Source organism: Ovis canadensis, chromosome 13 (genome assembly GCF_042477335.2).
Source record: "Ovis canadensis isolate MfBH-ARS-UI-01 breed Bighorn chromosome 13, ARS-UI_OviCan_v2, whole genome shotgun sequence".
NCBI lineage: Eukaryota > Metazoa > Chordata > Mammalia > Artiodactyla > Bovidae > Ovis > Ovis canadensis.
The window spans coordinates 54,457,949-54,482,620 of NC_091257.1; the positions used below are offsets into that span (position 1 = coordinate 54,457,949).

Genomic DNA, 24,672 nt, shown 5'->3' on the forward strand with positions numbered 1-24,672 from the left:
TTGGGAAAGGCTTTCTTTCTTTCTTTTCTTGTGAGCCACCCCAGTTTCTCAAATCAAGGATACTTTCTGTGAATCAGGATCGAAATGCATTGTCTGCAGAGGCTAACACTGCCTCCTCTCAGGTAGCCTGGCTTGGTCAGGAGGGTGGGGGGAGTCCCTGGGTCTCCACATCTGTTGCAGCTGACAGAGCAGAGATGGGCATGTGTTCCTGGGGTTTTTTGCCAAAGATACTTCTCATCCCCATCCCACCTGTGGCTGAGAAGTCTATTTGGAATCGGGTTATTTTATGTTAATTTAATATGTGGGCTGTTTCTCAAAAACTGAGTTAGGTGTTTGTTGCACCTGTTGGACTAGACCCTTGGCGGGTAGGTGGTAGAGGAGGCACCAAGCTGTCCACTCCCGGAGGTCCCCAGACCAGGCCAGCCAAAGGCATGGTCAGCAGCCTGATGGGGGAGGCACTTTCAGAGAGGGAAGAAACAGGGCTTTTACGCCCCTGAATGGGACTGACCGCAACCCCGTGAGTACCCTGCAGGGGCCACCACCTGCCAAGGTGTGAGGGAATCCGCTCAATTGAGGAGGGCAGTGCAGAACCCCCACATCCCCAGACATGCACACTTGCTGTGCCACGAGCCCCTGAGAGCCACGATCAACCTAGCATGTGGGCCAGAGGCGAGGTTGGCCAGCATTTGCACGCCATAGTTCACGTCTTGATGGGCCTGCTGTTGTTATGAAAGATAGTCCCACCTAGGCTCTGTGACAACCTAGAGGGGTGGGATGGGGTAGGAGGTGGGAAGGAAGTCCAAGAGGGAGGGGACATATGTGTCCCTATGGGTGATTCATGTTGATGTATGGCAGAAACAACACAATATTGTAAAGCAGTTATTCTTCAATTAAAACTAAGTAAGTTTAAAAAAAAAAAAAGATCGTCCCACCCAGAAAACAGGGTTTGGCAGCCTGAGAAAGAGATCATCTCTGCCATCGGTGGTCATGGGAGACTGGGTACCACTGTCCAGGGCTGCTGGATGACTGGAGGGGACAGAGCCCATAGAAGCCTTGGTAACCTACACACGTGATGCCAAGACAGGTGCTCACAGGCAGACCCCTCTGTTGACATTTTGTGATTAATAGCCATCTCCTCCTCTGTAGAAAATCTACACAGGGAGTAAAAACAAAATTAAAAAAATAAAATGAGTACGCATGTACTAACACTCTTGAGTGAGACATTTTTAACATAGATGGCTTTATTTTGTCTATCATGAGAGTTTTAGAGCCGGGGTGTAGGTGAGAAGGAGGCACCCTCTTTTGTGTATGTATGTGAGGAGGGGCTGGGTTGTGCCCTTTCCCGGCATGGCAGGAGAGGGCTCACAAACAACATCTAATTTTCTAGTAGATCAAAGCCTAAAACCACCTGTGAGTGAATGACAGGTGTGGTTTCCTGCCATCTCTGTCATTAAGGAAAACCAAAACCAAGCGCGCGATGTTTTAGGCTCTAGGTACTGTGCTGGGCAAAGTAAAATCTTAAAATAAACATAGGTTGGTTTTTGTTTGGGGCTTCCCAGGTGACTCAGTGGTAAAGAACCTGCCTGGGTCAGACAATACGTGGTTTTCCTCCCAGATCATCTAAAGAAAGTAGGTTTTCATGAAGTGGGCAAGCCATGGAAACATATATTTGCATGATGCTTTGGCGTTACAAAGTTCTGGTTCTCGTTAGCCTTCATTTAAGATTATCATCAGGGCCATGGCCTCTCCTGGGTCAGGCAGCCGCTCTTACACAAATGCTGTGTCTCCTGACACTCCACCTGCTTCATCCAGAACAGATGCGCAGGGACAAGTAGAGGGAGGTGATCGCAGCGTCTAGAAGAAGGCTCTCCTGGAAGCAGGATGTGTCCCTGGCTTGACACCCTGGCAAGAGGAGCCTCTTGACTGCCAGCTCCTAATATTTATGTGAGCCCTTGTGACCCTGTTACACTCTATTCATGTTTTGCTCTTTTCATCAGCCTTACTAATTTGTTGTTCATTGTCAACAGCCTCAGGGGCTCCAAGATTCTCTGCTCATCCCGATTTAATCTGCTGTAGCCCAGAGTGTTGCCCAGCCTTACTGTAAACGACAAGCTGTTTGGTGTAGTTACTTTCTTCAGTGGAAATATCCAGAGCGTCTTGTGTAGACAGACATTCCAAGTGTTGCCCTCACACACTTCACCACAGGCATGGGTGGGGAGGGGTCTCCTTGCTGTTCTTTATACACACCAGACACTCTCCTACCCCAGGGTCTTTGCACCTGCTGTTCTCTCTGCCTGGAATATGAGGCCAACTCTCACACTTGAACCCTCTTTATTTTTCTGCTTTTGTGCTTTATTTTTATCCGTGGAGCACATCCGCTTCTCGTAGATGCTATGCATTGCGTTATTGTTTTCTGTCTGCTGGCATCCACGGGAGTGGCGCTTCATGCAGGTGTGGACTTTGTTTTGTTCGAAGCACCTGGAACAGTGTCTGGCACATTGTGGATGACCATAGACTTTGCTGGATGAATGAATGAATTCTTTCTTTGTAAGATCAATACCATCAATGGGGGAAAAAAAGTCCTTTCCTGAGAAGTCATTATTGTCATTGCACATTCATTCATCTATTTATCTGAAGCACACTCTCTCCCGTCTGTATCAGGCCAGGTTGTATGCTGAGCCCCGTTTAGATTTCACCAGTGCTGAGAGCACGACCCTAATCCTTGTCTAAATGTTAGTCTCTCAGTTGTGTCTGTGACCCCCATGGACTGTAGCCCACCAGGCTCCTCTGTCCATGGGATTCTACGGGCAAGAATACTCGAGTGGGTTGCCATTTCCTTCTTCAGGGGATCTTCCTGACCCAGGGATCGAACCCAGGTCTCCTAGCATTGCAGGCGGAGTCTTTACCATCTGAGCCCAGATGGGCTTTACCATTTGGGAAGCCCAGATCCTTGTATGTGAAGATGAGCAGGTGTTTCTCAAGTCTGCCTTTGCCCTTTGGGAAAAACAGATCACAAAGCAAGAGGTCACGGTGGTGACGCTATGTCTGGCCATGGCAGGATCCTTTTGCAAGCCCGGCTCCTTCCTCTTGGGTCTGCTGGTCTGCAGTGCTGCAGTGCATGTGTGTCCTGGTCCACACATGGCACCAGACGGTTTAGGGGCAGGGTTGTCGCATGAGGTCCTATCGCTTTGCTTTTCTGCTCAAAGTGTGATCCAGGGGCAGGGAGCTTGGCAGAAATGCCAAACCTCCAGCCTCCCCTAGACGTGTTGAATCAGAGCGCAGCCTCACAAGACCCTTGGGGATTCAGGCACACATCACAGTTAGACAAACACAACCTGAAGACTCAAAAGGAAGGTCTGCCACCAGCACACAAGGACAGCATTTGGGCTCCAGCTGGAACCCCTCACAAGGAAAATCAACAGACATTCACTGAGAACCTACCGTGGGAAAGGCAGTGGGTAACACATCTCAGTTTAGGATCACACATCTCAGTTTAGGATCACATATTCCCACCCAGGGAGTTGGGGTCCAACATCCAGTTCAGTTGAGTTTAGTTGCTCAGTCGTGTCCGACTCTTTGTGACCCCATGAATCGCAGCACGCCAGGCCTCCCTGTCCATCACCAACTCCCGGAGTTCACCCAAACCCATGTCCATCGAGTCGGTGATGCCATCCAGCCATCTCATCCTCTGTCATCCCCTTCTCATGCCCCCAATCCCTCCCAGCATCGGGGTCTTTTCCAAAGAGTCAGCTCTTCCCATGAGGTGGCCAAAGTACTGGAGTTTCAGCTTCAGCATCAGTCCTTCCAATGAACACCCAGGACTGGTCTCCTTTAGGATGGACTGGTTGGGTCTCCTTGCAGTCCAAGGGACTCTCAAGAATCTTCTCCAGCACCAGAGTTCAAAAGCATCAATTCTTTGGCACTCAGCTTTCTTCACAGTCCAATTCTCACATCCATACATGACTACTGGAAAAACCATAGCCTTGACTAGATGGACCTTTGTTGGCAAATTAATGTCTCTGCTTTTTAATATGCTGTCTAGGTTGGTCATAACTTTCCTTCCAAGGAATAAGCGTCTTTTTAATTTCATGACTGCAATCACCATCTGCAGTGATTTTGGAGCCCCCCAAAATAAAGTCTGCCACTGTTCCCCCATCTATTTTCCATGAAGTGATGGGACCAGATGCCATGATCTTAGTTTTCTGAATGTTGAGCTTTAAGCCAACTTTTTCACTCTCCTGTTTCACTTTCATCAAGAGGCTTTTTATTTCCTCTTCACTTTCTGCCATAAGAGTGGTGTCATCTGCATATCTGAGGTTATTGATATGTCTCCCGGCAATCTTGATTCCAGCTTGTGCTTCTTCCAGCCCAGTGTTTCTCATGATGTACTCTGCATATAAGTTAAATAAGCAGGGTGACAATATACAGCCTTGATGTATTCCTTTTCCTATTTGGAACCAGTCAGTTCCATGTCCAGTTCTAACTGTTGCTTTCTGACCTCCATATAGGTTTCTAAGAGGCAGGACAGGTGATCTGGTATTCCCATCTCTTTCAGAATTTTTCAGTTTATTGTGATCCACACAGTCGAAGGCTTTGGCATAGTCAATAAAGCAGAAATAGATGTTTTCCTGAAACTCTCTTGCTTTTTTGATGATCCAGCGGATGTTGGCAGTTTGATCTCTGGTTCCAATGCCTCTTCTAAAACTAGTTTGAACATCTAGAAGTTCACGGTTCACGTATTGCTGAAGCCTGGCGTGGAGAATTTTGAACATTACTTTACTAGCATGTGAGATGAGTGCAATTGTGCGGCAATTTGAGCATTCTTTGGCATTGCCTGTCTTTGGGATTGAAATGAAAACACCTTTTCCAGTCCTGGGGCCACTGCTGAGTTTTCCAAATTTGCTGGCATATTGAGTGCAGCACTTTCACAGCATCATCTTTCAGGATTTGAAATAGCTCAACTGGAATTCCATCACCTCTACTAGCTTTGTTCATAGTGATGCTTTTTGAGGCCCACTTGACTTCACATTCCAGGATGTCTGGCTCTAGGTGAGTAATCACACCATTGTGATTATCTGGGTCATGAAGATATTTTTTGTACAGTTCTTCCGTGTATTGTTGCCACCTCTTCTTAATATCTCCTGCTTCTGTTAGGTCCATACCATTTCTGTCCTTTATCAAGCCCATCTTTGCATGAAATGTTCCCTTGGTATCTCTAATTTTCTTGAAAAGATCTCTAGTCTTTCCCATTCTGTTGTTTTCCTCTATTACTTTGCATTGATCGCTGAGGAAGGCTTTCTTATCTCTCCCTGTTATTCTTTGGAACTCTGCATTCAAATGGGAATATCTTTCCTTTCTCTTTTGCTTTTCTCTTCTCTTCTTTTCACAGCTATTTGTAAGGCCTCCTCAGACAGCCATTTGCTTTTTTGCATTTCTTTTCCATGGGGATGGTCTTGATCCCTGTCTCCTATACAAGGTCACAAACCTCCGTCCATAGTTCATCAGGTACTCTGTCTATCAGATCTAGTCCCTTAAATCTATATCTCACTTCCACTGTATAACCATAAGGGATTTTATTTAGGTCATAGCTGAGTGGTCTAGTGGTTTTCCCTACTTTCTTCAATTTAAGTCTGAATTTGGCAATACAGAGTTCATAATCTGAGCCAGTCAGCTCCCAGTCTTTTTTTTTTTTTTTTTGCTGACTGTATGGAGCTTCCCATCTTTGGCTGCAAAGAATATAATCAGTCTAATTTTGGTGTTGACCATCTGGTGATGTCCATGTGTAGAGTCTTCTCTTGTGTTGTTGGAAGAGGTCGAACCCGTGTCTCCTGCATTGCAGGCAGATTCTTTACCACTGAGCTATGAGAGAAGCCCCAATATCCAGAGCAGGTAGCAAATTGATACCTAATGTATTATTTGCATGACGGATCAACCATCATAGTGAGTCCAATGTTAACTCTAGATACAGTTTAGCTGCCCGGGAATGCAATTCAGTCTTCACTGCTGATCTGGAACCAGGAACTCAGTCTGTCCTGCATGTGTTAACATGGGCGGAAGTCATGACCTCCCAGTCCAGTCACCAGTCAAGACAAGTCCGTTTGAATATGCTGCAATGTTGAAATAGTTAAAGCTGTAGATAAATAACAGGGATCTACTGCACAGCACAGGGTACTGTATTCAATATTTTATAATAACCTATAATAGAAAAGAATCTGGAAAAAGACTATCAGTTCAGTTCAGTTCAGTTCAGCGGCTCAGTCGTGTCCGACTCTTTCCACCCCATGAATCGCGGCACACTAGGCCTCCCTGTCCATCACTAACTCCCAGAGTTCACTCAAACTCACATCCATCGAGTTGGTGATGCCATCCAGCCATCTCATCTTCTGTCGTCCCCTTCTCCTCCTGTCCCCAATCCCTCCCAGCATCAGAGTCTTTTCCAATGAGTCAACTCTTCGCATGAGGTGGCCAAAGTACTGGAGTTTCAGCTTTAGCATTATTCCTTCCAAAGAAATCCCAGGGCTGATCTCCTTCAGAATGGACTGGTTGGATCTCCTTGCAGTCCAAGGGACTCTCAAGAGTCTTCTCCAACACCACAGTTCAAAAGCATCAATTCTTCGGCGCTCAGCCTTCTTCACAGTCCAACTCTCACCTCCATACATGACCACAGGAAAAACCATAGCCTTGACTAGATGGACTTTTGTTGGCAAAGTAAACTGAATCACTTTGCTGTATATCGGAAACACTGTAAATCAACAAGACTTAATATAAAACAAAATAATTTCAGCTGAAACCTTTCTAGGATGGAAATGAAAGCGAGAGACAGAAACAAGACGTGTAGTCATGTGTATTCTCTCTTTTGAAAAATCAGGGACGTCCTGCCATTTACCTTGAAGTTGCCTTATGCCATTTCAACAGCCAAGACCGAGGCTCAGCTTGAAGAACTCGCCCAGCTGGGACTAAGTAAGTGGGTGCCCTTGCCCAGTCTCTTGTCATGCATGCGTGGAGCAGAGCCAGTGGCCTCTGATACATTGTTGCATCAGAATGTAACCCTCACCTCCATGGCAGAACTTCAGGAGGCCCTGAGTCACACCTTTTGAGAGACTTTTTCTAAGTCAAGCATTGAACCAGCTCTCAGAGGCAGGTGCTAGGTTTGCCTGGGGAGCTCCCGCAGCTCTCCCCAGCCCCTCCTGTTGATGAGTTTGAGCTCCCCCAAATGTCTGGTGGGTGTCTGTCATAGGTCCTCCCTTTCTATGACATCTTGCTGGGGAATGGCCATGCCTGACGGACAGGAAGTCCAGCGCGGGCACCTCCCTGGCTTGAGTTTTATTCTAGAACGCACAGTGTTGATGGCACTTCTGTGCTTTGAGGAATCTGACTGCACAGGGACATCTGTCTCAGTTCCTCTCTGTCTCAGTTCCGGCCCTGGTGTTCTCGGCCACGTCCCTCATCCTGCCGTGCATCCCCACTCCGGCCAGCCAGATGTTTGCTTCCCCTCGTGCCTCTCAACCCAGCTCCGTGCTGGGAGGTGGATGGTAGGGGCTCAGGACACACCACTCCCCAGTGTCACTTCTGGGTCCTGTTGCCCTGGGGAATCTGTGTGCATTTGACTGACACACACACACACACAGACACACAGACACAGACACACACACAGACAGACACACACAGACAGACAGACAGACAGACAGACACACACACACACACACACACACACACACACAGAGTTTTCCTCCTTGATGGGAAAGGGGAATTCTCTTAAGATTTCAGGGCTCCAATCTTCAGATAGATGAACAACCAGGCCACGGTATTTGCGTGAGAGTTAGAGAAGGAAATGGCAGCCCACTCCAGTATTCTTGCCTGGAGAATCCCATGGATAGAGGAGCCTGGTGGGCTACAGTCCACGGGGTCGCAAAGAGTCGGACATGACTGCGCGACTTTACTTCACTTCGGGATTCAGAAGTGCAAGTCCCAGGATTCTTAGAACCTAAGAAACTGTGATACTTGACCCAGCAAATAAGAAATGTCCTTCCTTGGGCACGTTTTCCCTTTACTCTAAAGAATTTGTTCTGAAGAGGGTCATGCCAGGGGAGCCTGCAGAATTCACAGAGAAGCTGGAGTTAAGAGTCATGTTCCCCTCAAAAACCTAGATTGCCTCAGAAGAACTGCCAAATGCGTCCAAGGCCTGCCTAATGGACAGCTGGGTCGCAGGACAAGGAGGCAGAGTCCTGGTAAAAATACCAGGGCCACATAAGTGTCCCTGCTGAAAAGTCATGCCATCTCTACCACTGAGCTTTATAGCCCTTGGAGAGAGTTCAGAGCATTTCCTGAGTTTAAGGTCACATCAACACCTAGATTCTAGCCCTGCTGAGGACACGTTCCAGGCCTCTGTTTCCTCTGGTGGCCTCTGTCCATGGGACCCCTAGGTGGGTGGTCCACCTGCTATGTGTGCTTCGTGCCAGGGCTCAAGGACTAGAGTATCTGGGGGCAGCCCTTGATCCCTGCAAAGGCTCAGGCAAAAAAAAAAAAAAAAAAAAACTGTTCTGGTGGTCACTCACCAGAAGCAAATTTTTTTTTTTTAAGTGAAAGTATTAATCGCTCAGTCATGTCCCAGTCTCTGCGACCCTGTGGACTGTAGCCCACCAGGCTCCTAGCCTCCTCTATCCATGGAAGTCTTCAGATAAGACTACTGGAGTGGGTAGCCTTTCCCTTCTCCTGGGGATCTTCCTGACCCAGGTGTCTTGCATTGCAGGCAGATTCCTTACTGTCTGAGCCACCAGAGAAGCCCATAGATATTCAACGTGTAATTGTTACTGTGCACTTCATTTTGTGAAGAGACATCCCTTTTTAAAACCCTGTACCTCATGTATTTTGTTCATCCAGCAAGTGTTTGTGGAGGGTGTGCTATTGGCAGCCACAGCAAGGGTTTAAGGATCCATAGGGTCTCTCCCCCTTGCCCACTCCCCAGCTTTATAGTCTGTATGGAAACAACACATACACAGGAACTACATGTTTTATATTTGCAAAATCTTAACGGTGACAGTAGGAATTTAAGGAGGGTTAAATTTCGAGCTAGAGCAGCCCTATACTGGCCACTATAAAAATATGTAAGGCCAGCCAGTGCACACTTTTTAAATTTCCTAATGGCCACATGAAAGAGAATTAAAGGTGCAGTTATTTTTTATAATTTATATACTATGTGAAATGCTATTTCAATATATCATCTCTATTTTTTAAAATAGTAATGAAATATTTTACCTTCTTTTTTTCTTGCTAAGTGTTTGAAATCCAGTATATATTATATCTGTACAGCACACTTCTATTCAGGCACTAAATTTTCAGCAAAAATACATGGATCAGTATTTAGATCCCATTAAATTTACAACTGAAGAAGTAGTTTCACATACCCCAGTTCCAGACCTACTTGAGTTTCCCAGTAATGGAATTGTCCGGTTTTACATTTAAATGGGCTTACATGAAATAAGATGGAAAATTGAGTCCCTCGTTGCACAAGCTGGATTTCAAGCGCTCACTGGCCACAGGTGGCTTGTTGGCTCCCCTGTTGGACAGCGCAGACCTTAGAGGGAAGGAAGGACGACAGAAAGCAGGCAACAGGAGCCAAGGTCAGGGGTGTGCATGGCAAGGACAAGGCAGGCCCAGGGCTCCCGGCCTCACCCTCTCTCCATGATCTCCACGATCCCAGTGACCAGCCATTCTGGGCCCTTAGGAAAGAAACACAGTTTCAGCAAACAAAACAAGGCCAAGCTGTAGAGAGAACAACCTATTCCAGATGGAAATGACACCAGGTATTTATTTATCAGCCTCCCTCAATTTGCCTGGAAGACCAACCTGTCCGTCCAAGGACGCACAGGCAGGGTGGCTGCAGTCACAGCGATGTGCCCCACTCCAGAGTGTGCTGAGCCGCAGTGGCTACGGCTAGGAGGCTGGAAGATTTGGGAAGAGTGGGCAGCAAACCACAAAGACAGACGAACTTGCACTTATCCTTGGCCTGAGCCCAGCTGTCCTGTTGTGTTTTTTTTTTTTGCTGATGGGCCCTGTGAGTGCATTTTTCCTCCTTTTGGGTTTTAATGCTGAATGTGTAAAACCCCAGGCAGATTGTGTAATGTCCACAGACCCAGCTGCTAGTCCTGCCCATTAAAGGGGAACTGCAGGCCCTAGGGGGTGGAGGAGGGCACCCCAGGATAAGGGGATCCATCAGAAAGGGTGCTGCCACTGGGCCGGCAAACTCCCTCTTGGTGGAGCAAGTGAGAAGCCCCCACCACCACCTCCCCGGGGACCGCCTCCCTCCCCCCTCCGCCCCCCCCCCCCGCCCCCTCCCAGCCTTCTCCCAGCTCCCACTATTCCTTTTTCCTCACCTGGGGAAGGGCTGGGCCCTCTGTGGGCAACAGCCAAGCCATTTCTCAAGAGCCTTGAAGCCCAAAGCCTCCTGAACCTTCCCGGGAGCCCGCAGCTGGGCCTGGCAGCATTTCCAGCCCTTCCAGTAAAGGAATGCAGTTAAAAGCAAAAAGAGAGAGAGAGAAAGGAAAACACCACACTCCAGCGTAGCACCTCCCCTCCAAAGCCATGCATTGCCAGGCAAGTGTGCTGTTTGTGATGAACCGCCGAGTGCACTGTATTTACATTCTTGTGTTCACTGATAATGACTTTCAGATTTTTGGAGCTCTCCAGCTGACAACAAACCCCCAAACCCTCCACCTCCCCATAGGCCTCCCTTCTCCGACGGTGGCGGCGACGACGGCGTGGGTCCGGCCTCCTCGCGTCAGCTCTGCCTGATAAATGGAGTGCATTCTATAAAAACCAGGACGCCCTCGGAACTGGAGTGCAGCCAGACCAACGGGGCCCTGTGCTTTATTAATCCCCTGTTCTTCAAAGTGCACAGCCAGGACCTCGGCGGGGGCCCCCGGCGGCCCTGCACCCGGACTCCCGACGCGGATGGCACCGAGAGGCCTCGGTCCCCGCCGCCCCGGCCCCCGCCGCCCGCTATTCATAGTCAGCCCGCCGGCCCCCAGCTGGCCGGGCCCGTGGCGCCCCCGGCCGGCATGCCGGAAACCGTCGCCCCGCACCAGCCCGGGGACGCAGCGCGGCTTGGAGCGAAACCCACCCCCGTGCCTCCACCCCGGCTCAAGAAGCAGGCTTCTTTCCTCGAGGCGGAGGGCGGCGCCAAGACCTTGACCGGCGGCCGGCCTCGCCCGGAGCCCGCGGCGGGCCCGGCGGGCGGCGCAGGGGGGGGCCCTGCCCCAGCAGAGACGGAGGCGGAGGCGGTCCTGGCCTCCGGGGATTGCGCAAGGGCCCGGCGCGCCGCCGCCTCGGCCTCGGCATCCCGGCCCCCGTGGCGCGCGGGCCGCCAGCGGCTGAGTGACATGAGCCTTTCCACTTCCTCCTCCGACTCGCTGGACCTGGACCGCAGCATGCCCCTCTTTGGCTACGAGGCGGACACCAACAGCAGCCTGGAGGACTACGACGGCGAGAGCGACCAGGAGACCATGGCCCCCCCCATCAAGTCCAAGAAGAAGCGGAACAGCTCCTTCGTGCTGCCCAAGCTCGTCAAGTCCCAGCTCCGCAAGATGAGCGGCGTCTTCAGCTCGTTCCTGACGCCGGAGAAGCGCATGGTGCGCCGGATCGCCGAGCTGGCCCGCGACAAGCGCACCTACTTCGGCTGCCTGGTGCAGGACTACGTGAGCTTCCTGCAGGAGAACAAGGAGTGCCACGTGTCCAGCACCGACCTCCTGCAGACCATCCGGCAGTTCATGACCCAGGTGAAGAACTACCTGTCCCAGAGCTCCGAGCTGGACCCCCCCATCGAATCGCTGATCCCCGAAGACCAGATAGGTGAGCGCCGCCTTGCCTCTAAAATACATGTGTGTTTGTGTGTAGAATTGCTTATACGTGCTATCGAGAAAAGATACCAGTGGAATTCAGAAATCCACAGCCATAGAAAGAAACTTAGGGTTATCAAAGGGGGAAGGGGAGGGAGGGAGAGATGAGGAGTTTGGGATTAACAAATACACCCCACTGTAGGTAAAATAGGTAAGCAGCAAGGACCTACTGTATAGCACAAGGACTGATATACTTAGTAGTTTGTAATAACCTATATGGGAGGAGTCTGAAAAAGAATACATATGTGTGTATCTATATATGTTTGGATATATGCGCTCAGTTGTGTCCGACTCTTTGCAACCCCACAGACTATAGCTCACCAGGCTCCTCTTTCCATGGGATTCTCCAGGCAAGAATACTGGAGTGGGGTTGCTATTTCCTCCTCCAGGATGTGTTTGTGTATATATATATATATATTTTGTATTTATATATATATATATATTTTGTATATATATATATATATATATATATGAATCAGTTTACTATACACCTGAAACTAATAGGACTTTGTAAATCAACTATACTTCAATAAAATGACCAAATATATATATATATATGCTGTGTATGTGTGTGTGTGTATATATATATATTTGTGTGTGTATATATATATATATATATATTTGTAGCTCATGGCCTGGCAGGACAATGTATCCTGTGTTAGTTCTCTTGGTGGTTTCTCCGGAATTCAAAACAGCAACACACTCCACCCCCTGGGCTGATCTGAACTAGAAACATAGCTTCTTGAAGTTGACTTCATGTTATATACCTGGCTTGGGGGCTGAGCATCAGGCTCCAATACCTTTGGGGGAGCGACTAATGGGAGCTGCAGATGGGTCTGTTCAGGGCTGGACCATTCCGGTTGCCTGCCTGATTTTGTCCTCTGTGTGGGCATTGAGGGTCTCCTGAAGGTACGTCTCAGCAAGCCATGGGTGGTTGTGCTGTATTGGTTGGAAAGTGCCCTTTTTCACCCTCAGAGGGGGGCAGAGGCCATGGTGTGCAGCTGGGTGAGTTGCCACAGGGAGCAAGCACCAGCGCAGCAGAACGTGACAGCATCAAAGTCCCCAGGGAACCCCTCCCTGTCCCCCTTCTCCCCAAAGGGTAACTGCCCTGCGGGCTTCTAATCACAGAATTCAATAAGTTTGGGAGTAAGCAAAAACAAAAATGTCAAATGGACAAGTTTGTTTTGTGTATCTTTAAAAATAATTATCAAATTTTGGAGGGCACTTGAAAGGTGTTTTCTCCAAAGTCAAGGGGAAATAACTTTCTTTCTAACCTCATTGGAGAGCTGAATTGCTAATAGTTACTTTGGCCAAGGGAAGATTGAATTTGGCAAGACCTCTCTTTTTCCAGGGCTAGAGTCTTAAGAGATTTTTTTTTTAAACTTCAGAAGATTGACTCTGAAGGACACATTTCAGAGACCTCATTCACTGGGCAGCAGCAGTCAAAAAGAGCTACCCAACATTTCTAGGCCGTTCATAAAGCAAAGCTGGAATCGGCTTCTTTCTGATTGGGTCTGTTTGTGGAAAGTAGTAAACAGCGTGTGGTTTGCCGGTGGTGTCTCCCCGCCTCTCTCTCTCCCCGTCTCCTTGAAGTGAGTTTCAGCAGCTTTTTTATTTTCTCACAAAGGAATCAAAGCCTTGTTTGTTTTCCTGTGGCTTGCGCCTGGGTGGGTGGGGCGTGGCTAGAGCCCGGCTGCTGGAGAGAAAGCTGGAAGGAATGTGCCCCAGGATGTGCCGTGGGGATGGAAAAGCATGCCTTCGAGACAACGGAAGAGCAGCCCGGGCCCTCTCGGTCCGGCCCCCGCCCTTCCAGAGCCTGCCTCTCAGGGGAGACCGGCTCGGACCCCGCACCGGCCGGAGAGCCAGGCGGGCGCTGATGTCAGCGCTGGGCTATGTGGCCGCAGTGCCAGACAGCCCACGGAGACGAGGCTCCTCCCTGGGGAGCCAGGCTTTGTCTTCCTTCCCCGCCGATGCTGTGAGCACCGACCGAAGCTGCAGGTCCTTCCGGGAGGTGGGGGGGAAGCTCTCCTGCTAGCTTCCCGGAAGGTGACAGTTCAGATAGGGTATTGCTTTTGGTTGGAGCCCGGGATCTCATCTCCAAAAACAGATTTGAATGTGGCCAGCAGTCTTTGACACAAACGCTTTGCTGCTCTGGAAAGACAGAGCTTTCCATCTAAAAATCTAAGGTCCTGCGGAGGAGGGAAGCTGACATCCAGGCTGCCTATCCCAGCGATGGCAGTAGGTCTTGGCCTCAGCCCTGTGAAGCAGGCATCCGTGTGCCCTGGAGCAAGGCCAGGTTCTGCCAGCTGGAGCCAGGTGTCCAGGGCTATACCGGCCTAGCCTGTGCAGCTTCTGAACTTTCTTCTTTGGATTCAGAGCCTGTTTCTTTGAGGGGACTTCCCTGGTGGCCCAGTGGTTGCCTTCCACTGGACCACCGGGGAATTCAACCCTTGGTGGAGAGCTAAGATCTCATGTGCCTCATGGCCAGAGACACAAAACATAAAACAGAAGCAGTATTGCAACAAAGTTAATAAAGACTTTTAAAAAGGTCCACATTAAAAAATATCTTATAAATTAACAACTTTTTTTTACTTTGTTTATTTGGCTGTGCGGGGGTTTTTGTTGCTGCACAGGTCTTCTCTAGTTGTGGCAATCAGGGGTTACTTTCTAGTTTCAGTGCACGGCTTCTTGTGGCAGCTTCTTTTGCAGAGCACAGGCTCTAGCGTGCAGGCTCCGTAGTTGTGGCACACGGGTTTAGTTGTCCAGCAGCACGTGGGATCTTCCCGGACCAGGGATCAAACTCATGTCTCCTGCATTGGCAGGCAGATTCTTTACCACTGAGCCACCAAGGAAGCCCCCCACCCCAATTTATTTTTTTTAAACCCTGTGTTTTGAACCTTACCCCTGTCCCCTGCCAGAGAAGGCAATGGCAACCCACTCCAGCACTCTTGCCTGGAAAATCCCATGGACGGAGGAGCCTGGTGGGCTGCAGTCCATGGAGTTGTGACTTCACTTTTACTTTTCACTTTCATGCATTGGAGAAGGAAATGGCAACCCACTCCAGTGTTCTTACCTGGAGAATCCCAGGGATGGTGGAGCCTGGTGGGCTGCCGTCTCTGGGGTCGCACAGAGTCGGACACGACTGAAGCGACTTAGCAACAGCAGCAGCAGCCTCTCCCCTGCTGGTGCCTATGTTCATATTTTCTCATAAGAAACTAAGGAGATTGGAAAACATTGTTAAATTGTATTATACACCTGATAGGAATACTATATTTGTCAATTATATCTCAATGAAAATTAACTTAAACATTTAATTTGTAAATTCAAGGGAATTAGAATAGTAGGCTCACCACTGGTAGAGGAAGCTCAGAGTGCCACTGTCTGCGGATGTGTGACACACTGCCACACTTTTTTATTTTGTTTTGTTTAAGCTTTTGCATTAAAACAGATGCTTCAACCATTATTCTGTTTTGAAAAGGGCAGAGAATGTGCTGGGCTTTTGAAATTAAGAGGAAGGCAAGCCAAAGCAGAAGGTGACCTAAGAAACTCATCACATGCCCAGTTGTGAGGAAGGATGTGATCCTAATGATTAGAAAACCAATCCCCTTAAATGTGCTAGTTCAGATTCGGACTCTGGCAAGAAAATGGAGTCTAAATGATCTGTTTTACATATTCCTAAATGAAGGGCTCGCTAGTTTACTAAGACCTTGTTAACACAGTGATTCCTTTGAGCTGTGTGATCAACTCACGGTTTTCACCTTTGTGTAGATTTTGCTCTGTTTTGCAAATTCAGGAATGGAGGTCAAGATGTATAAAGTGACTTGTGGAGAGTTATGCTGCTGGTGGGTAGCGGAGATTGGATTCAGCCCTGGTCTCCTCTGGTTTATCTGTTTATTTTTACCAATCTCACTTCCTGGGAAGTTATAATCCACTTTGAATGGATTCACTTTAAATGCCACCCCCAGGATTCCAAACATCAAATTTCTTCAGAACCGGTGTCAACTGATGCTTGTAAGGCTTTTCAAGAATGCCAGTTGGGTTTCTCTTCTTCAAAAAAAAATCTAGTCCTGCCCTCCTTTCCCACAGCTTCTGGGGGAGAGAGTGCTGAATGAGGAGGTGGGAATGTAAAGCCTAGATCTACAGAATTCCATCCTGAAATTAAGGAAGTTGGAGGAGGTATTTCAGTGCTGTAACCCACGTAGAATTCCATCACTCATATGTGAAAAAGAACCATATGGAAGCATGTACATTTAGTGTTTGGATACAGTGCTAATCTTCTTCACAAAGGAGTTCTTCAGTTGCACAGAGAAAAGCCAATGAAAAAACCAAATAGCTCTCACCCAACTGCCACTTTGTCCATGTGCTCCTATCATAGCCCTGTAGGTCAGCACTTTCCAGGTGAGAATAACAGTCTCAAAGCTGTAAAATTGCCAGCCTAAGTGGTGGTGCCCTATTGTAGAGAATTTGACTTCTGTTTAGACTGCTGTTTAAAGCACTGCCACACAAAACCCTGCCGTGTAGAGGTTCTTGAGCAGATGTTGGTTGATTGACATCAGCTTTGCTCTCCTGATGGGAGGATAAGTTCCCATTTGACCCAGCTCCCTCTTGATTCCAGGGCCACATATCGTGTTTCCCTTGTGGTAAGCTCTCTACCCTCCACTCTGCAAAAGTGGTACATGGAGGGACAAGCAACTGCTTTAACAAAAGCATGTATACCATTTGGCATCCTCCTCAAAAGCCTAGGATCTGTAACTTCATGGACAGAGTGAAGTGTACTCACTCCTGAATGCCACGCCCAGTAAGGTATAGACCCTGTGACATCATTTGTTATCCCAGCACATACTCCTTATTGGTGGGTTTTCACATCACGCCACTTCTGCCCCAGTCTCTTTCAACCAAGGAGAGAACTTAGTCCCAACTTTCTGGTAGTGAAATCTACACTCTGCAGAACTTGTTGCATTTTTGTGGATACTGTTTTGATTTTCTTACAGCAAAAGAATTTTTACTTCTGATTTGATATTATCTTAAGGAAATCCCTCTGTTTTCAAGTCTTGTTTCAAGAAAAACAATTTTTCCAACTCCCAAAATGTTAGTAATCCTCAACTTTCTACTTCATTCAAGTTGCACACAAACACTCAACAAAGATACAGATAAGCCAGCTGTGTTTCTAAAAGTCAGTAATGAAAAACAAGATATGGTTTTGCTTTTTTTAGTGGCTGTCAAAATGTGTATTTTTTCTGAGGAGTATTACCATTATTTGAAGAAAAAGTAGCCTTAAAGTCAATTCCCACATATTTCAAAGAGAACATCAATTTACTTATTTGAGTGTTTTATTTTCTTTATAAAGAAATGATACTGAAATGTGGTTAAACACCAGAGAGCATAGCGTGCGTAAGAAAGAAGTCTGAAGTCATTCCTTGGGCTTTAAAGAATTAAAACTGCCTTGCTTCATATCATTTTTTTTAATGAGCATTCAAGACTGGGGATTCCCAGGTGATACAGTCAAAAAGAATCTGCCTGCCAATGCAGGAGAGTGGGTTCAATCCCCTGGGTTGGGAAGATCCCCTGGAGGGCGAAATGGCAACACACTCCAGTATTCTTGCCTGGGAAATCTCATGGACTGAGGAGCCTGGCTGGCTACATATAGTCCATGAGGTCTCAAAGAGCTGGATACAACTGAGCATCCAGGCATAAGTCTAACTCGAGCTTCAGTATCTAGTGTGATTTTCAGCTTTTAATTTTGAATTCAGAGTTTGGTTTAATCCCTTGAGTTATTGTGTTACCTGCTCTGTTTTAGGCAGAGTCATTCTGAAAGTTGTAGGCCGAGAGGCATAGTGGTGCAGAGTAAAGAGTTAGACCACCTTGACTCTGACCTCTGATCTAGTCCTTGTGTGCATGTCACCTGGAAGGAGGCGATCTCAATACAGTATCAAAAGGTACAGAGCAAGAGAAGCCTCGACCTCTTGCAGCCTAGGAAAAGCACATCTATATTATTTTTGAAAATTAGTTTGAATAGATAGAAGACTGCCCCTCTTTTCCTGACTATAGCTCAGAAGACCCAAGGGAAAACACATAGGAGTTATGTATTCATGTCGGTCAAAGGGTAGTTTAAATACGTGTAAAGTACATAAAAGTGTTTGGAAGGCTTGGAAAGCACTTAGTACCCCGTCCAGTTCAGCCCCGATTTTTAATCCAGCTGCGCAGCCAAAGGTGACCATGTTATCACTGAAAGACAGAAGCAGCTCCTTTTGCCCTTCTCGTACAGAGCGAGGGCCACTATGCTATTTCCTGACTTCCTTGCGGTAGGAACAACCAGGTTCCCCACCGTCCAGGGAAGGTCATTTAACTTCTGTGCCTCAGGGAGAGGGCCCTCATTCATTGTGACAGGGCTGCAGCGAGGGCCAGCACAGAGCACGGGCTTCTGTCCCACCCCTTGTCCCAGGAGTTGTGCAAACAGATGTGCCCGTCGGTATTCGTGATGGTGCACGTTTGCACTTCACAGTTTGAGTTCCCCACAAAAAAGGTCTGCCTCTTGTCATCAAATGTTAACTTCTATTTCTTCTACTTTCCTTTCTTGAAAGAATGCTAGAACTTGAATAAGCCAAGAGGCTGTATGACCTCACTTCGTCTTTGATCTTTGTCATGTAGGTTGCAACCTACCCCTTTTGGACATCGTGTTGTTTAGACTCTGGGTTCTGTGGCAAATACTGGGAATTGCTTTGTTTTAACCAGGTTCAGAGTGCTCCTGTCTTCCCTGCCCTGGGTGAGGAGTAGATGGCAGTTCAGAAGTTGCAGGCAGTGACAGTGAGAGAGGTAAAGTGGTGAGGCCAGAGTCACTTAGAAAGACGCAGCTGGGCCTGCTGCCAGGCCACCTCCTCTCACTCTTTCTAAGACACGCGCCTTCGCTGAACTTCAGCTTCTGGACTCTCGCTTCCTCTTCGGCAGCAGTCGGGGAGCAGCAAGTGTCCAGACAAGCTGATGAGCAGGCCTGTCCTGTGATGGGTCCCCGTCTCATGCCTGACTTTCTCTGGAATCCGTGCCTCTGATCAGAGGGAAGTGACAGACCTCAGGCTTCTGTCCTCCTTCCTAAGACGGGGCAATCACCTCACGGCTCTAGAGGCCGACGCGTTTAGCGCTTCCTGTAAATCACTGCATTTACAGGTCTCACTAAGGTAGGGAGCTGTAGGCTCATGCCCCTGACTACTTCCCTGAATGGATGAACTTTAGAACCAGTTGATAGGATCTCTATAAATATTTTCAGAAACTGTGTTTCCTGTGGGTTATCCAGTTAGCAATCGGTTTCTAACACTCAAAATGTTGTAGTGCAGACAGTTCTCCGGCATCTTTTTGTTTCTTGGTAGATAAACACAGTTGACATAACCAGTTCTTGGGCTTGAATCCTGGCTCCCCTTGGTACCTGTGTGGCATCCATGTCTCTGGGTTTCCTCAGCTATAAAAATAAAGAAATCATGGGCCTCCCACCAGGGGTTTGGTGGAGGAGCTGAAGAGTCAGTGCGTGTAAAGTGCCTAGAACAGCAATATTCTTGGATGTAAAGTAACCAGAGATGGTAGGGAAAAACGGATAGTAGTAATTTATAAGCCATATGACTGATCTGATCTGTTCTTTCCTTTTGTTCTGAGCTAGTCCACGTTCTGAAAGATTTTCTGTTCCTTTTGTTTCCTAAAATCATTTTCCCGTCTTGCTTCATAAGCATGACCTTCTTTTCCTATTGGAGAGACTCATTCAGGTACTGGGTCCTTGTCATTTAGACTTTTTTTTCTTATTCATTGTATTTATTAAAGATTTGTGAGGACGGGGAAGGGTGGTTGGGAGTGAAGACCTGAAAAAAAAAGCAGAGAGAGCAGTTTTTCTTATTTCTAAATTATAGCCTTTTAAAAATATTCTAAAAATTTGTTTCTTTGGGGATTTTAAGGCAATGGGTCCTCGATATCAACCCTCCTAGCAGATTTCCACTGTTGCATTTCCTACTAAGAGTGGAGTTTGTGGCTCAAAGGTCAGTATCAGCACCCCTTCCCTGGGGACAAGGATGAGTTGCTCAAGAGACTCACTCAGCTGGCTGACTCACGAGCTGTCTGCTGTCAGCCCCAGGAACAGCATAGAACCTTTTGGAGATGGTTTGTGTGCACACTCTGGTCCTGAGATGATCAGACTTGCTTGGAATGTAAAAGTTGCCCTTGGGTTTCAAGGTGAAAAGCCCAGGCTGGTCTCTAGGTGTTTTCTGTTGGTTTGATTTATACACATGGCTATTGAGGTTTAACATATATCCATGAAGTGTATAAATTTCAAGTGCTCAGCTTGACAGTTCTTTATCCATGTAGCCACCACAGGCATCTACCATCTCCACCCCCTGGAAGTGTCCACTGAAGCCCGATTTATTTCTCAGGGCGACTGCCATCCTGACCTGTCATCATAGATTGGTTTTGCCTGTCCTTGAGCTTTGTGTAAACATCGTGCTAAAGGAGACCACTCTGGCTTTTTTCGCACAGATTGTATCTTGGAGACTTAGCCAGTTGTGTCCGGAGCAGCAGCGTGCTCTTTTTCATGGAATGAATCTTCCATTGTCTGCATTCCATTTTCTGAATTCCATTGTGTGTATATCTCCTGGCATCCATGCCATTGGGTTGGGCCTTGGGTGCTTTTGCAGTTTGGGCCTGTTATGAGTAAAGCTGCTCCCAACTTTCATGTGTGTGCTAATTAATGATTGACGTGGCTTTTTCCCCCGTTGGTGACCTCCTTCCAGCAGAGGGAGGGGTCACCAGGAATGTAGCTGCAGAATCCTTGGATAGAGCGGTAAACTGGTGAATGTTTATGAAACACCATGAACTTTAGAACTAAGAAATCATTGACTTTGAAAAGCAGAGTGTTCAGTTTTATGGGCTCAAGCAAACCATTAGACATCTCCAAATCTGTTTCCTTATCTATAAAAAGCCCTAATAGTCATATTGTGCAAAAATAATAGAGATACTGTAGAATTAGATGAGATAATGAAATAAAGCCTAGCCCAACTGGGCACTCAATGTTAATTACTATTGTTGACTTTTCATCCTAGTGGCCATTTGAAGTGAAGTCAGAGATGCTATATGACTTTCTAGAAATTTATTGACACAGCATAACCAATGCAAACTTGGTTTTAATTTGTTTTAAAACAGTAATTTGTTTTAATGCCAGATGTGAAGAAATGTTGTTCTCTTTTTTGTCTTACTGTATAATCTCTTTTGCTTCGACCTTTTGTTTCTATAGGTATATCCTGCTTATGTTTCTCTTTGTCCCTGAGCTTCTAATAATAGGTGATCATTTCGAGTCCTATGTCATCTGATGTCTGTCAGGAATGCCAAGGGCCAGAGAGATAACTTGGCTATTGCTGTGGGTTCCTGGGCTTCCAAGATGAAATCGTATCCCCAAGTGTTGCATCCTAGGGGTGGTTGCTACCCAGGCAGCTTTGATGAGAACGTGAAACATTTGAGATGGAAAAACTGATGTGGAAGAAGCAGAAAGCTTCTCACAGCACAGACCCTCTTCAGACCAGAGCCCCAGCTTTGTGGTCCTGGTTACTGTACCGTCAGCCAAGAAGGCTTCTCCACTGGGCAAACCATTTCAAAGAAAGAGGGGGAAATAATACCTCCTACACCTAAGGGTATTTCCTAATTCTGAACAGAAACGCACTTCAAGAATTTTTAAATTTTCATTTTGAAATCAGCTCAGACATTCAAAAAAGTTGCAAAAAGTCAATGAAGAAATCATGTCTGCCCTTCACCCGATTCACCCATTAGTGCTATTCTGTTCACACACACACACACACACACACAGATGCCACACGCATACACACACACACACACACGCACGCACACATCCCCTCCTTTTATCTAAACCATGAGAGCTAGTTGCAGCCATTGTATCCCTTTTTCCCTAAATACTTAGTGGGTATTTATCTAAAAATAGGGACATTGTGTTACAAAACTGCAGTAACATTAACTTTCATTAACTTTCAAGGAAGAGTCATTCTGTGAAAAAGAGCACACTGTTGCTCCAGACACAGCTGGCCGGGTCTCCAAGATACAGTCTGTATGAAAGAAACCAGATTCACTGTTAACGATATTATCTAATCTGCAGACTTTATTCAGATCTCATCTAATGCCCCACTATATCCTTTATAGTAAATGACAGAAAGACTTTTTTGGTCCAGAATCCAATCCAAGATACCATGTGTATTTAGTTGAATTTTTCCCTCAGGAATATTTTGAGGGAGCTGGTACCCTTTATTAGCAAATCCTTCTTTTAACATAACACATTTACTTAGCTGTTCACTGGTTCTTCAGTGGAAAGACTGGGTTAAAAGCATATCTTCTAGAATATTCACCTGTGCTTATAGGTGAGAAGGTGTAAAAGTAGTTAAAACAAATATATTCAGTTGTACTGACTGCATGCAAGAGAGATTATAAGACTGTTAGGGAAGATTCACTCTTCTTGGCTTTACTGAAGAAAAAAAAGTTTGGTGTGTGAACGCGTGTGTGCTGTGCTTCGTCGCTCAGTGTCTGACTCTTTGTGATCCCATGGACTGTAGCCTGCCAGGCTCCTCTGTCCATGGGAATTCTCCAGGAGTGGGTTGCCATTTCCTTCTCCAGGGGATCCTCCCAACCCAGGGATCGAACCCAGGTCTCCCACACTGCAGGCGGATTTTTTACTGTCCGAGCCACCAGGGAAGCCCGGTGTGTAAATGATGTGGGGCTCAATTTTGGTTGATTGGCTGTGCAGTTGGGACATGTCTGCCCAATAACCAATGCACGGAGTTGCAGGTGTGCATTTCCAGAAAGCAGGCCTCACGTTTCTTCTTTCTTCAGACAATGGTCACAGTGGCTGCGCTTTCTTTGGCAGATGTGGTGCTGGAGAAAGCCATGCACAAGTGCATCCTGAAGCCCCTGAAGGACCACGTCGAGGCCATGCTGAAGCACTTCCACGTGGCCGACGGCTCGTGGAAGCAACTCAAGGAGAACCTGCAGCTCGTGCGGCAGAGGAATCCCCAGGAGCTAGGTGTCTTCGCCCCCACCCCTGACTTTGTGGATGTGGAGAAAATCAAGGTCAAGTTCATGACCATGCAGAAGATGTATTCGCCAGAAAAGAAGGTCATGCTGCTGTTGAGAGTCTGCAAGCTCATTTATACCGTCATGGAGAACAACTCAGGTGAGGCTACCACGCCATCCAGGCTCCTGGCCCTCCGATGGGGCTGGGATGTGTTGGGCTTTCCAGTCCCCAACTGCTCTTCCTTTCAGCTTCTTGACTTACCAAGGGGCCCACAGAAATGCAGGTGTTACTCTGGTTCTGGCAAATTAGTCCACATGCAACAAACTAACAGCGCCAAAAATCCAGGGCAAGGCAACAAGAGTGTTGTACAATGCCAGTTTATAAAAGCTTTAGTTCAGAAACTTCCCTGGCAATCCAATGGTTAAGACTGCACTTCCAACGCAGGGAGCAAGAGTTAGATACCTGGTCAGGGGTCTAAGATCCCACATGCCTTGTGGCCGAAACATCAAAACAAATAGAAGCAGTGTTGTAACAAATTCAATAAAGACTTTAAAAATTGGTCCATATCCAAAAAAGAAAAAAAAAAAAAAAAACCTTTAAAAAAGTTATGTTAAGCTAAAAAAAAAAAAAGAGAGATTTAATTCAGGGCAGTGGATACAGACTCAGCCTTGGGGTCTGAGTTGAGACCCTGGCTCTGGGAATGGGTTTCTAACTGTGGGGCTTCGGCCTCCATAATCAACCTTCCAAGCTGCAGTTCTGTTCTTGTCCTGGGTATGACCTTAGCCTTCCTCTGAAGGTGGGCATTAGACAGATCAATGTTTGCACAGCCCCAAGCGTGGTGGAGATAGTTCCAATTATTCCTGTTGCTACTGCATTCTGGCCAGTGAGAGCCTGTGTCCGTGATAGCATCTGTCAGAAACTTGGAGCATTCAGCTCTCATTATAGTCATTTATCGGCCATCCTTTCTTTGCTCTGAGCTGTTGCAGTGCAATAGGAATTCACACATGTCAGCCCTCGGGTGTCCCCAGGGCTCCTGCGTGTAGATGTGAGAGTGACCCTGATTTATGGGTAATGATGAGCCCTGTGGTACCCCAGGACTTGGATGAGCCTTTTTAATTCCCTGGATGATCACAGTGTTTCCCGTGAGCGAAACTGCTTCATGGAGAGGCAGCAGAGAGAAAACACAGGCTCTGTTTCTCATGGCTGGAGGAGGTCACCATGGGCATGCACTTTGCAGATTGTTGAGCAGAAACGTTAACACGTGAACTCCCAGGCTGGTGATGCTGGCGGATGAACACTGCCTCTGCAGCATACTTCACATGCAAGAAATATATTTTCTTTTATTTTTTGGCTGAGCCAAGCAGCATGTGTGTTAGTTCCCCAACCAGGAATTGAACTTGTGCCCTCTGCCTTGGAAGTGCAGAGTCTTAACCCCTGGGCGGCCAGGGAAGTCCCCAAAAGTGTATTTTCTGGTCTGTCAAATTATTTATAAGAAGTCCCCCACATTATATCTGCACAGGATTCTGTTCTCAGGCAGTTTCTCAACCTCAGCACTAATAACATTACAGCTGGCTAGTCCTTTGCTGTGGAAACATCCCACTTCCTCTAGGAAGTTTATCGGCATCCGGATGCATGCTATTTGCATGCCCACATCCAGTCATGAGCGTGAAAGATGTCCCCAGACAATGCCAGACTTCCCCGGGAGGCAGAGTCACTGCTAGTTGAGAATCTCTGTCA

At 47.2% G+C, this 24,672-nt stretch overlaps 1 protein-coding gene and 1 long non-coding RNA gene across 17 annotated transcripts in view; one reads left to right on the forward strand and one right to left on the reverse strand.

Moving 5' to 3' along the window:
* Positions 1 to 24,672, forward strand: part of RIN2 (Ras and Rab interactor 2) — a 204,854-nt gene that overhangs the window by 169,866 nt on the left and 10,316 nt on the right. For all 16 annotated transcript variants that reach the window (XM_069547839.1, XM_069547824.1, XM_069547829.1 and 13 more), the window contains 3 exons: positions 6,869 to 6,960; positions 10,669 to 11,847; positions 22,789 to 23,094. In XM_069547839.1, coding sequence (XP_069403940.1) covers positions 6,869 to 6,960; positions 10,669 to 11,847; positions 22,789 to 23,094 — 1,577 coding nt within the window. The remainder of the gene's footprint in view (positions 1 to 6,868; positions 6,961 to 10,668; positions 11,848 to 22,788; positions 23,095 to 24,672) is intronic.
* Positions 869 to 9,984, reverse strand: LOC138417511 (uncharacterized). Its single transcript, XR_011248177.1, has 4 exons — positions 9,847 to 9,984; positions 9,673 to 9,719; positions 9,473 to 9,574; positions 869 to 1,151 (listed from the first exon to the last, which is right to left on the reverse strand). It is a non-coding gene; the product is annotated as an uncharacterized lncRNA (long non-coding RNA).